The sequence below is a fragment of the Leptinotarsa decemlineata genome, unplaced genomic scaffold, assembly GCF_025532065.1.
Source record: "Leptinotarsa decemlineata unplaced genomic scaffold, Ldec_3_MD MMD2_P_RNA_scaffold_4, whole genome shotgun sequence".
In the NCBI taxonomy this organism is placed as follows: domain Eukaryota; kingdom Metazoa; phylum Arthropoda; class Insecta; order Coleoptera; family Chrysomelidae; genus Leptinotarsa; species Leptinotarsa decemlineata.
In genome coordinates this window covers 203409-216225 of record NW_027412531.1, presented here as the reverse complement: position 1 = coordinate 216225, position 12817 = coordinate 203409, and the positions used below count along the sequence as shown (strand labels likewise).

The following is a 12817-nucleotide window of genomic DNA, read 5'->3' as shown; positions in this document are numbered from 1 at the left end:
TGGGGGTGCGATAGAGGAAGTAACATCAAATGTGAATATGTCAAAATGTGTCCCCCTGTATACTATGGTTGACGTGTTTTTTTTTAATTTTTCCTGCAAATCATTGACCAAAAGTTATTCAAGGTGGCTTCTTTTAAATGGAATGTACTGTATATAATGAAATTAACCAAAATTTAATCTGTTACGTATACAAGTAACATCTCAAAATAAAGTGTTACTCTTCCACGATTAAAAAATGATCCTTACTTTGTCAGTTATAACAGAAAAACAATGTAATCATAAGTTAAAGAATAAATTATATTTTTGAACTCTGTCATTGTGTTGATTATTGACAGATTTCAAAATTCTAATTCGACGAAAAAGTCTGTAACATAAAAACTCCATTAAATTAAAACTTGAATGGTATTTGCAAGATGAATGTTATTACGTGGTACAAGATAATCATGAAAAATGAGAATTGGAACTTTCCATGTTTTTATACAGCATTAGGTAGACACAATATAAATCAAATTATCTAAAGGAACAAATCTCATTCAGGTCAGTCTTAACTCGCTATACTGTAGCTTAATGGACTCACGCTTATCAGAAAACAACTACTCCCCTGGCTAATACCAAGAAGGGCGTTGGATTATATCCGACAGGTGTCAATGCAGGATTCTTCACTGCCCAATGACTATATGTGACTATATGCCCACTGACTATATGCGAAAAGTTTTCTTTCCTTATACGAGGAATTGGGCAAATTTCGGATATGCAGTTGGTTACCTCGTTCACAGGCAGATGGGGCGATGACAAACGTGTTGTTTGTTGTTCGCTTTAGCCTGCTTCCAGGAATGATACTCTGAAGGAATTCGATTTTCAATTATCGGAAATCATCGACTTTGTTTTCTGATAGGTGTCAGTTCATTACTTTACAATGTAGGGGCTTGATACTGGCTTAAACGAATTGTTCCTTTAGATCAGGGGTCTCCAAACTACGGCCCGCGGGCCAAATCCGGCCCGCCAGTGTCATCAATCCGGTCCGCGACAGCCAATGATTTACTGTCATCAATCTGGCCCGCGACAGCCAATGATTACCTAATTGTTGTTACTATTGCTGAGATAAGTTGAAGAAGAAAACAGAATGATAATTACTCGGTTTCATTTACTTGCAAGGTAAAACTTAACGACAGAAATGATGACAAAGAAAACTTAACTTAAGTATCTAAGATTAAGCATATTAATAACTAACAAGTAATTGAAATGAATCACAGTAAAACCAAAACACTAATGAGATTTATGTAATTGTGATTTTACACTGACAATACTTTGTAGTTGTAGATCAATTTTACTTGTACCAATTATCAAAAGATATTTAAGATGCTCATCGGTTAATTGAGATCTGTAAACATTCTTTGTGTACTTCATCTTGGAAAACGTTTTCTCACACAAGTAAGTAGTACCAAAAACAAAAACAACCCACGAGCAAATTTATGCAAATTATCAAATTGTTCTAGTGGAAGACTCTTATAAAATTCCAACAAAGATGAATTTTGATATTTGTTCTTATCATATCACTGCACCGTAAATCAATAATTTCCATTTGGACTTTCGGAGCCAGGGTTTCTTTTCCATACTAACAAACCACACATAAAAACAATAAGTCAAATCAAAATACTTTTATTGACGGGTGTTACTTTATTTCACAATAGACAGTTTCACTTCCTTCGCCTTTTCTACGCAGACTAACTCGCAGTTGCGTCGCTAGCCTTCTTAGATGCAATTATTACTGCCATCTCGAGGTGATCGGAATACACTAGCTAGAACCAGAACTTTCTCGAACCAACGCGGTAATTCCAAATATTTAATTACGCCTAATGCCACCTAGCAGGTAGCTGAAGCAGATAGTACATAGTACTACTACTCGCCACTAGATGTCGTTGAGTGTCACAATACACAATAATAATTGAAATGCAAAAAAAGCGTAAGTTTGCTTAGGTCACGCACTTTGCGACTATCCTAGTCTAGAAATATAGTTAAGGGCAGAAATTGGCCCTTGGAACAACCTGAAAAAATCATTATGGCCCGAAGGCTTCAAAGTTTGGAGACCCCTGCTTCAGATGATTTGATTCATAGTCAGTCTATATGTGAAAAAACACAATATATGCAGGTCTTCGACAGGTTGGGCCGAACCATACTCATTTTAAAACTCGATAAGATTGGTTTCGATTCAAATCTGTTGAAATTCTTTTATTCCTATCTCACGAATCGGTCCCAATTTGTTGAATACAGAGGACACAAATCTGATGAATTCAATGCTACCAGTGGCCCTTCATAGGTTCATCAACGACATAGGATTAGATATAGATAGTGAAATTCTATTATTTGTTGATGATCTGAAGGTTTTTCGTGTCAAAGAGTCATCTGATAACAAGGAAATACTACAAAATGATTTGAATAAATTAACTCTCTGGTGTTCTTGAAACAATCTTCCACTCAATTCAAGTAAATGTAAATATACCACTATTTACTGGTAAAAACAGATACCTGCAAAGACTTGGAATTATTCTTTGATATCAAACTCTTTTTCGCAGCTTCACATAAAGATTCGAAGGTTTATGAAATATGTTATATACAAACTAGATAATGTCTACCCCAGACAGGGAATATACTAAAACCAATAATGATTGAGAGTAGAAGTAAGCCCAGTTGACAGCAAATCGGGGGCGTGCTTATTAATTTTTGAGAGGGTTGAGAATGAAAGGAAAATTCTTAGTACAATTAGTTAAAATATTCATACACATTTTTCATTTATTTCATTAAAACTTTGCAATATCGTAATTTACCTAATCGTTGTAGTCATTAGGTGGGCCTTATGAAAACGGAGTAATAATCGTGGTAATTATAGTAGGTACCAAATAAATTAACAATATTAATAAAAAACACAATATATATATATATATATATATATATATATATATATATATATATATATATATATATATATATATATATATATATATATATATATATATATATATATATATATATATATATATATATATATATATATATAACTTTTTTTCACTATTGGGTTGCGGCAATTGATAAGTGAACTCTTTATCTCAAGCTTTCGAGTAACTTAAACTCATCGTCAGGGGTACTAGAAAATACAAATTACAAATTTTTGATAATAGAATATAATATAAATGTAAATGTACAAATTTTCGTCTAATCTTCAACCTCAGAGTCGTCACTGTTGCTACCGCTATCATCAAAGTGAATTATGATTGGTTCAATATTGTGTTCAATACGGTTATCTACGTCCCACAATTTTTGCTCCTCTTTTAAAACATGCTGCATGCATTTCTTCCAGTCTTCTGTAGACACAGTTCGAATAGCTTCTTGTAGGTGATGTTGCACGTCCACTAATTTAAATGTTCTGTTTTCTCGTGCCACATATCCTTTTACTTGCGCCCAGATTAATTCTATTGGGTTTAATTCGCAGTGGTATGGTGGTAACCTTAAAACTGTAATTCCACGACTTAACACCATTTCATCCACTGCGAATTTTTTATATTTGTCTGTGTGTAATTTTGTTAGCTGAAGTAGTTCTGCCTTTAAACTATCTTTGTTATATTGGATGTTCTTATTAATTATCCATTCTTGAATTGCTGCTTTTTTCCATGATTGTTTCGGTAATGGTTCTAAATGTCGACTATGGTATGTGGCATTGTCCATGACGATGACAGACCCAGGTTCCACAAGTTGAATGATGCCTTCAAACCATTTTTCAAACACCTCCGCATTCATCTCTTCATGATAGTCGCCTGTTTTCTTAGATTTAAATATTAATTCACCATTTGGTAAAAATCCACTGTCGCTTCCTATATGCGTAACTATCAGACGACTACCTTTTCCAGATGGCTGTTTTAACCCAACTGACAAACCTTCAATAAAGGCTTGTCGTGCACTTGTTATATTACCATCCTGCCATACTTTTTTGACCGTATGTCCTTGGTTAACCCATGTCTCGTCCATGAAGTACAATTTTTTTTTGAGCTTCCGAAATTCGTCAATTTTTCTTAGATAGTTTCTTCTCCATGCTATTAATTCTTGACGTTCAATGAGAATGCTTTTCCTGTCAACTTTTCCGTACGTAAATTTCATTTCGTGTACAAGTTTCCTAAAAGTTTCTTTTCCCATTTTTGGGACCAATTCATGATCGCTAAGTGCCTCCAGAACTGTTTGTAGTGTGGGCAGCTCATTTCTGAAAAAGAAACTGTGAATAGTTCTGCGTATACTGGTTTTGGCTTCTTCATCAACTGTGATTTTTTTTCGTCCGCTACTAGTTTTTGGCGTTTGTACGTCCCCATGAATTTCTGCTTCTCTTAGTATTTTGTAAATCGATGATTTTGGTACACCGGTATAATCAGAGCACATATCAACTAATTTATCTTTTATAATTGTGGAACTTAATGATGTAGAAATGCCCGGTTGGTTATTCGGAGGTACACACGTAGAATTACAGCACATATGCACAAAGTAATCTTTTGGTGGCTGATGATCTCTTTCAAGACAGTGAAATACTCGCAGTACAATTTGTTTTTCTCTTACTGACCGAGACTCCGACCGTTTTACCTTTTTCGACGTGGAAGACCCGACCATGTCTCTCATTTTTTGAGTAGTTTGAGAACGGTGTAGAAATATAATTATGTATAGCTTAAACACTTATTAGCACTATTATTTTCACCAATTGTTATCACAACACGTCGATTGCTGACTAACTTAACTGTAAAACGTACAATTCACGCTGTATAATTCACAAACCATTGATACGCTCATGGCTGCAAGTACATTAGTGAGGACTGCAACGATGAGATGGAAGTTACGGTAAAGTGACAAAGACAGAAATATCGTTGCGTACAGCGTTGCCACTAGTTGTAATAAATATCTAACACTATACAGAAAATAATGAATTTTAACTGATCAGTAATCAGGAAATGTATAAGTATTACTCATTACAAGCTCATCACTGATTTTTGTCATAAATAATACCTTTTAATCGTACTAGTATTGTGTATTATCTATAATTTGCCACAACCTACAACTCTACTGCTTACTATATTTTGATTCTGCTATAAACTGGTAACGTAAAATTTAGATATGACAACGCGCTTTACTCTCAATCATTATTGGTTTTACTATAGATGATAATATATTGTTGCAACGTTTTCACTTTCTATCTCTTACAAACAGAAGAACTTATTATTCTTGTGTATTCATTAACAAACTGCTGAACAACCTTGTCAACTCACCAAAACTTACTGTCTCAACTAGAGTTTCATGTACCAAGAATCAGTGGTAGAACTGAACAATGTTTTTACTTACCAACAACAAGAACCAATATGTTATTCAAATCTCCCTTATTTGCAATGTGCTATAAATTTAATCAACTGTGTCAACACCATTGAATATACTCAAAAAAGAGATAAAAACTATTCTGTTCACGAAGCAACAAATACTCATTTATTTTTTCTTTCATGAAGGTATTGTTGTTACGGTATATGTATATTTTTTATATTAAACACTTTTTATCCCAAAACTGTGTATTGTGTTTTGCAAATTATCAAACACTGGAAATTTATACTTTTTTTCTTTCTTTTTTTTTAATATTCCACGAATGTATTATTACTATTATTATATGTATATATTTCCTATATTTACACCTTTCAAAAGCAACAACAACTTAGGCATGCACATGCCTATTCCATTCACACCTTCAGTATGCTACTTTATCTTGGAGTAATGCAGCTCAAACACAAATAGTTAAACTACTAATTTTACAAAGGTCTGCCATAAGATGTATTACAAAGTCAAATTGGGAGGCTAGTTGTAGGCCTTTATTTCCGGCTCTAGGAATAATTACTGTTTATGCCTTAATTATATACCACAAACTAATATATATTAAAAATAATATTGAATGCTATAAAACTCATGAAGAGATACATGAATATTATACAAGGTTCAAAACCAGAATAGTTGAACCAAAAACAAGGCTTCAAAAAACCACCAAAATTGATACGGGACTCTATAACAACTTACCATCTCAATTTTGAGATTTACCTCCAAAAAAATTCAAATCCAAATTGAAATGTATTTTATCTAGTAACTGTATTTACAACTTCCAAGAACTTGCTCAGTTGATCGCTAAAAATCGGCATTTGTTCATGGATAATCACAGTGATTGAATATAACTTCCCATTTTATTGTTACGGTATATATCCATACATTTATCTATAATTCATTCATTTGAAATTCTATACATTTCACATTATATTTATTTTTTACATTTTATACATCATACTTCATATATTTTATACATTTACATTTTATATATAATTCATACCATTTACATTTTATATATTCATATTTAGTCATCCCTTGAAATGTATTTTATCTTTTACCATTTTTAATGGAAACACCCTCCTAAAATTTGAAGTTGTAAATCGATTTTAATATTTTTTTTAATGTCAAGTACTAAAACGTCTACCTTGGGACAAAATTTGAAATGTTTATTAAAGTTTCAGGGCATATTACGATATTTTTTCTTAGTCGAAAATCGGAATTTTTTATTAGCGATTTTTTTATAGAAAAAATCACTACGCCACTGGATTCAGAGTGTCTCTAAACAGGTGTGACCAAAATTTCATGAAAAAATATTCATTATTAACAAAGTTATGACAACTCAAAAATTCGAAAACTCACACAGCTAACAGTCACAATATATAATTTTTTTTATGATTTCAACAATAAAGTGCCGCCAGATGAAAAAAAAAACAAATAGCGTAAATATTTTTAATGCAAATAACGGAATTACATTCACACAATTCAACTAACAATGAAGCAAAAAATTTTAATAAAAGTAACTTATAACTAATTATTGAAATGTTTCGATTCAGTGCAACAATTAATTCCAACTCATATTCTAGTAGCCTCTACTAATCCACCACGTATTTCGATACATGTGTCGTAGCGCTTACGAATGTTTCTGATTACGTTCCTTAGTTCTTGAGGGCTATATCTGCACATACCTGTCGAATTCATGCACAAAGTTCATTTCTATCTCTTGAGCGGTTTTTGTAAACCTTTTGTGTGAGAAGTCCCCAGAGAAAAAAGTCCAAAACTGTGAGGTCTGGAGATCTGGGTGGCCACTCTATAAACGGACTTCCACGGCCTATCCATCGGTTTGAAAAATGTTCGTTAAGCCATTGCCTCACAGCTCTGGCATAATGAACTGAATACCCAGCTAACTGGTCAATAAAATTTGATCGTTCATTGATTGGCAGCTCGTGAATAGCATCCCGAAACTCTGTGTTTAAAAATTCTAGAAACCTCTGCGCATTAATGTTTTCCTCAAAAAAGGACCAATAATTCGTTTGTCAATATCCCACTCCAAACGTTGATTTTTTGAGAATACTGGCTTTTACAGTTTATTACTCAGTTAGGATTATCCGCTGCCCAATAGCGACAATTATGTGATGACACTACTCAATTTGTAGTGAAAGTGGCTTCGTCGGTATATAAAATATTTTTTAAGAAATTTCTATTGTTGAAATATTCCCCTTGGGAAACAATATTCCAGGCGTCTTGCTTCGTCGCCTTCTTGAAGTGTGTGTAAAAATTTTGGCTTGAAAGGTTTAATATTCTTCGCCTTGAGACATCTCCGAATAGTTTCTCGTGGAATCTTCAAATCTAAAGTGGCATTCCTTATACTGGCATTAGGATTATTTCCGAAATAATTTAAAATGATTTGATCATTCCTGTTTCGTCTTTGTACAGAATTACTTTTTAACATCCTTTTTGATACTGCATCAGTTTCATTGAATATTTTATTTATTTTATTTACCGTACCGCAGCTAATACGAGGACGATCTGGATGTCTCTCATTAAATACTCTACAAACCTCTCTAGCACTTCTAACGTCATCTCCCGAAAGGCGTACAATTTCAATTTTCTCTCTTACGCTCAATCTTGCAGCCATGACACAAAATAATTCGAAGAACTGTAAGGTGAATATTGTTGACAATAGTACACTTGAATATTTCACAAGTGTCAAACTGTAATATCATTTCCATGGCAACTAAGATTTAAATTGAAATATTAGGTCTTAGTTTTAGTTAATTTGCGTGAAAACTTGAATGTAATTCCGTTATTTTCATTAAAAATATTTACGCTATTTGTTTTTTTTTTCATCTGACGGCACTTCATTATTGAAATTATAAAAAAATATTCTCATGGCTATATCTGTTGATATAGGGTGTTTTTTGTAACTGTTAGCTGTGTGAGTTTTCGAATTTTTGAGTTGTCATAACTTTGTTAATAATGAATATTTTTTCATGAAATTTTGGTCACACTTGTTTAGAGGCACTCTGAATCCAGTGACGTGGTGATTTTTTCAATAAAAAAATCGCTAATAAAATATCCCGATTTTCGACTAAGAAAAAATATCGTAGTATGCCCTGAAACTTTAATAAACATTTCAAATTTTGTCCCAAGATATACCTTTTAGTACTTGACATTTCAAAAAAAATTATTCAAATCGGTTTAAAACTTCAAATTTTAGGGGGGTGTTTCCATTAAAAATGGGTCACACTGTATATGTTTTTATTCTTCAATATCCCATATCACAATCATTGTCAACCTTGATTATATTCCCAGGACTACAAATTATTCACCTATTATCTATCTTTAGTTATTTGGGTTAAGGTTTGGACGTGTCTATAAAATCTAAAATTTTCTTGAGACAAATAAAAATGAAATGAAACGAAATTAAGAATAACAAAGATAAAAGTTCAGTTTCAGGAAACCTAACGTTATGTGTTGATCCCATTGCGTTCTTGGCATAAGCTTTCAAACTTTCTGGGTCTCATTAGTTTGGCGAAGAAGCCAAAGAGCTTCGAAATTTGATTATAACGTTTGAGATTTCAAGTAGAATACTCAAAGCAGAAACCAAAATGTGAGCAACATTCATACGGGAATAAATATGAAATGAAAAGGAGAGTTATAAACAAACAAACATACATACAGGTGAAGCTAATAAAAGCGTGTTAATGTTAATTGAAATATACTTTTTTCAAATGAAGAAATAGATGTCAAGTGAGAATTATATCAACGAGGTTACATACAGCGCCATCTACCTACGAGTAGATCAAGCAATATTGTCTATAATTCTGGAGTTACAAACAAACATACATACAGGTGAAACTAATAAAAGAGTGATAACAAAAGGTTGCTTTGCTTGTGATTTATAAATGTATAAGACTGATTAAGAAATAAAAAGAATTTCAAGATAAATGATTAAGAAATAGAAATGAAAGGTTTTTATTTGATGCCAGTTCCATGCATATATTTTATTGAAAAAGACAAAGTAGGAAGCCGGATAGTCTGCTTTATCGACTAGTCATGAATGTATTTCTTTTTTTTGGGGGGGGGATTCTCCTAACGTCAGATACTATAAATTTGAATATTTTTGTCAACAGAATCCTTAGCAGATTTGCATCCCAGGACATATTTGGTGTTAAAGAAGTTTCTTGGAGATTTAACTTTAAATTGCTATCATGCCCTAAAAAGACAACGAAATTGAGTGTTGTAAAATTATTTCAGTTGTCCATATTTCTTCCAGGAATGGTTCTGAGTGGTTCAGAATTCGCAGTATATTCCAAAAAGGTTTGAGTAGTCCACAGTCAGTTAAAAAATTCCTTGGAGATACTGATGAGGTTATTCAAGAGTGGATTGTTTCGCTAGAAGAGATCAGTTCCAAGCCTGGTCTTGACTACCTTCCTGAATTATCAAGATTATTTCTAGAATGTGAGTATAGTTTATTGTTATTTGATATTAATATATAATTGATCCAATTTTTCAATAATTGATGGTGTCCGGTGTTTCTCAATGTTACTGGCAACATCTATGGCAATTATTTTTTCACATATATTCAATCATCTTCGAGGCTAAAAAAAAACAGACTAAAAATTAAAATTTAGCAAAAAGTAAACATTAATGTATTAAAAACAAAATTCTCTATCGAACAGTATATACCACGATACAACAGGAAGCTAACATGGAACTCTCACCTACAGAGTAGAGCAAAAAGAGCTAATGTGGCTTATGAGCAATGTCGGAGGACAGTGGGACGCGCATGGGGTCTTTCACCCCGTGTGGTCACCTGGATCTACACTGCAGTAATAAGACCTATGTTAACGTACGGAGCCATTGCATGGGGAGCGAAGTAAAATAGAATAGTTTATTGGTGCTGTTTAACATAAAGTTTTACACAAGTCAAAATGAATATAAATAAAATAAACTAAAATTACAATGTATAAAACACACTTATAATTTACACGTTAAAATCTTTTGTTATCTAAAATACAAGTACAAGTGTCAGTCCATATCAATAATGATGGTACTGTTGAGATACTCGTCAAAATTATAAAAAGTCTTACTGGTCAAATTATTTTTTGAAACTATATTTAGTTTATTCCTCTCCAGATTTTTAATATGCACTGGTAATTTATTATAAAATTCTGGAGCATAGTATAATGTAGCATTTCTAGATTTTTGTAACCTCAGACTCATTATTCTTATGTCTTTTTATTTTCTTGTTATTTTCCAGCAGCTTATATATATATATATATATATATATATATATATATATATATATATATATATATATATATATATATATATATATATATATATATATATATATATATATTACAATGTAGGTTTTCACGGATGGTAGAATATGATGTGTTGTTTTTCCGGGTGTTCATCCGTTGTGTACTATTCGATAGTCGACGTTTCGCCATCATCTCAGATGGTAGAGTTACACCTCTCGAAGCGAAGCAGTAACTCGTCTTGATAATGCCATCTGAGATGGCGAAACGTCGACTATCGAATAGTACACAACGGATGAACACCCGGAAAATCAACACATCATATATATATATATATATATATATATATATATATATATATACACACATCGGAAAAGTCTAGGGATATTTTTATAACATACTAAATATCATAAAAATAAATGCATGAGGTCGTTTAATTTCGATTAATTAAAGATTAATCTGAAAGTGTCGAGTTTGTACATTCTATGCAGTTCTTGCTCAGCAATTAAACTGGAAATATTGTGCTTTAACATGGAACGCCATCACTTACCATTGGCTGAGATGAATAGAGCTGTAGGGCTTCTTCAAGGTGGCATGCGACAAAATGATGTAGCTCTTCGTTTGGGGTTCTCCCAAAGTGTTATTAGTCGATTGTGGCGGCGTTTCCGTGAAACTGGCAGTCCAGCCGAACAACATCCAGGGCGAGGACGCGCTACAACTGCAGTTCAAGACCGATTTTTGGTCTTAACCGCAAGAAGACAACCGACAATCACAGCACCTGAGTTGATTAACGTGTTGCAGCAGACGCAGCAGGTAACCATTGGTCGTGATACTGTCAGAAATCGACTGCATGAAGCAGATCTCCACAACAGAAGGCCACTTAGATGTCCACCTTTGTCGTGAGGCAATCGCGGTAGAAGATTAGAGTGGTGTCAAGAACATCAAAACTGGGATGCAAATGATTGGGCCACAGTTTTGTTTACAGACGGATCCAGATTTGGATTTCATCCAGATTCTCGTCGAGTAAGACTGTGGAGACGACCTGGAAATAATGAACGTTTGAGACACGTCCAGGAAGTCCACACATACAAAGGTGGTACAGTAATGCTATGGGGCGGAATCATGATCGGCGGCAGAACCGATCTCGTTTTTCCAAATCGCTCCCTCACAGCTCGTCAGTACCTCGACACCATTCTTCTACCTATCGCCCGTCCGTTTGCTGGTGCTGTTAGTGAAAACTTCCACCTAATGCACGATAATGCTCGTATGTCGCGCGTCTAGTGACTGACTGGCTCACCAACGAAGGAGTTGATGTATTGCCATGGCCAGCACATTCACCGGACCTGAATCCCATCGAGCATGTGTGGGACATGCTTCAACGAAGAATTACTCGGCATATGGGGAACATTCACACAACGTTTCAATTGAGAGAGCTTTTAATCGCTGAATGGGCAAATGTACCTCAACAAGACATTGACAATCTCATTTTGTCGATGCACGATAGATGTAGGGCCGTAATAAACCAGCGTGGAGGCTATACTTTGTACTGATTCCAATTTTTTTTGTATTATGATTTTTTTTCGGGGTGCCAAAGAAGAGCCATATTTTATTTTTAGTTTTGCTTATATGCGCACTCAGTATTTTTGACCATTTAATAAATTTTGTTGTAAGTTACATTCGTTTAATAATCACCCGTCAACTTTTTTTTCCCTAAAGCGATCTAAAAAAACATTATTGCCATTTTTTTAAATATCCCTAGACTTTTCCGATGTGTGTATATCTCGATGGAATGGTACGGTTTAATATTCTGGGGTGCTTCGACAGATGTCCCCAAGATATTTAAGATGCAAAAGCGATGCTTTAGAATTATATTTAACCATAAACAAACTGACAGTTGTAAACCCTTATTTATAAAAAATAAAATACTAACCTTATACAGCCAGTACATTCTTGATACTATACTATTTGTTGAGGAAAACACCAAACTTTTTGAGAACTTTAAAAAGACACACATATACTCTACAAGAAAGTCAGACTTGACCTGTAATACTCCAAACTTCTCATTTATTCAAAAAAACGTACCGCATACTCTGATAACAATTTACAACAAACTCCCTCTTACAGTGAGGGAATTCGGTAAAACAACATTAAAAATAAAATTA

General features: G+C 33.5%; 1 protein-coding gene across 4 annotated transcripts in view; it reads left to right on the top strand.

Annotated features, from left to right (window-relative positions):
- LOC111516700 (cytochrome P450 302a1, mitochondrial) overlaps positions 1 to 12817 on the top strand; it is a 187519-nt gene that overhangs the window by 8810 nt on the left and 165892 nt on the right. For all 4 annotated transcript variants that reach the window (XM_074186609.1, XM_074186608.1, XM_074186606.1 and 1 more), the window contains exon 3: positions 9665 to 9849. In XM_074186609.1, the coding sequence (XP_074042710.1) occupies positions 9665 to 9849 (185 nt within the window). The remainder of the gene's footprint in view (positions 1 to 9664; positions 9850 to 12817) is intronic.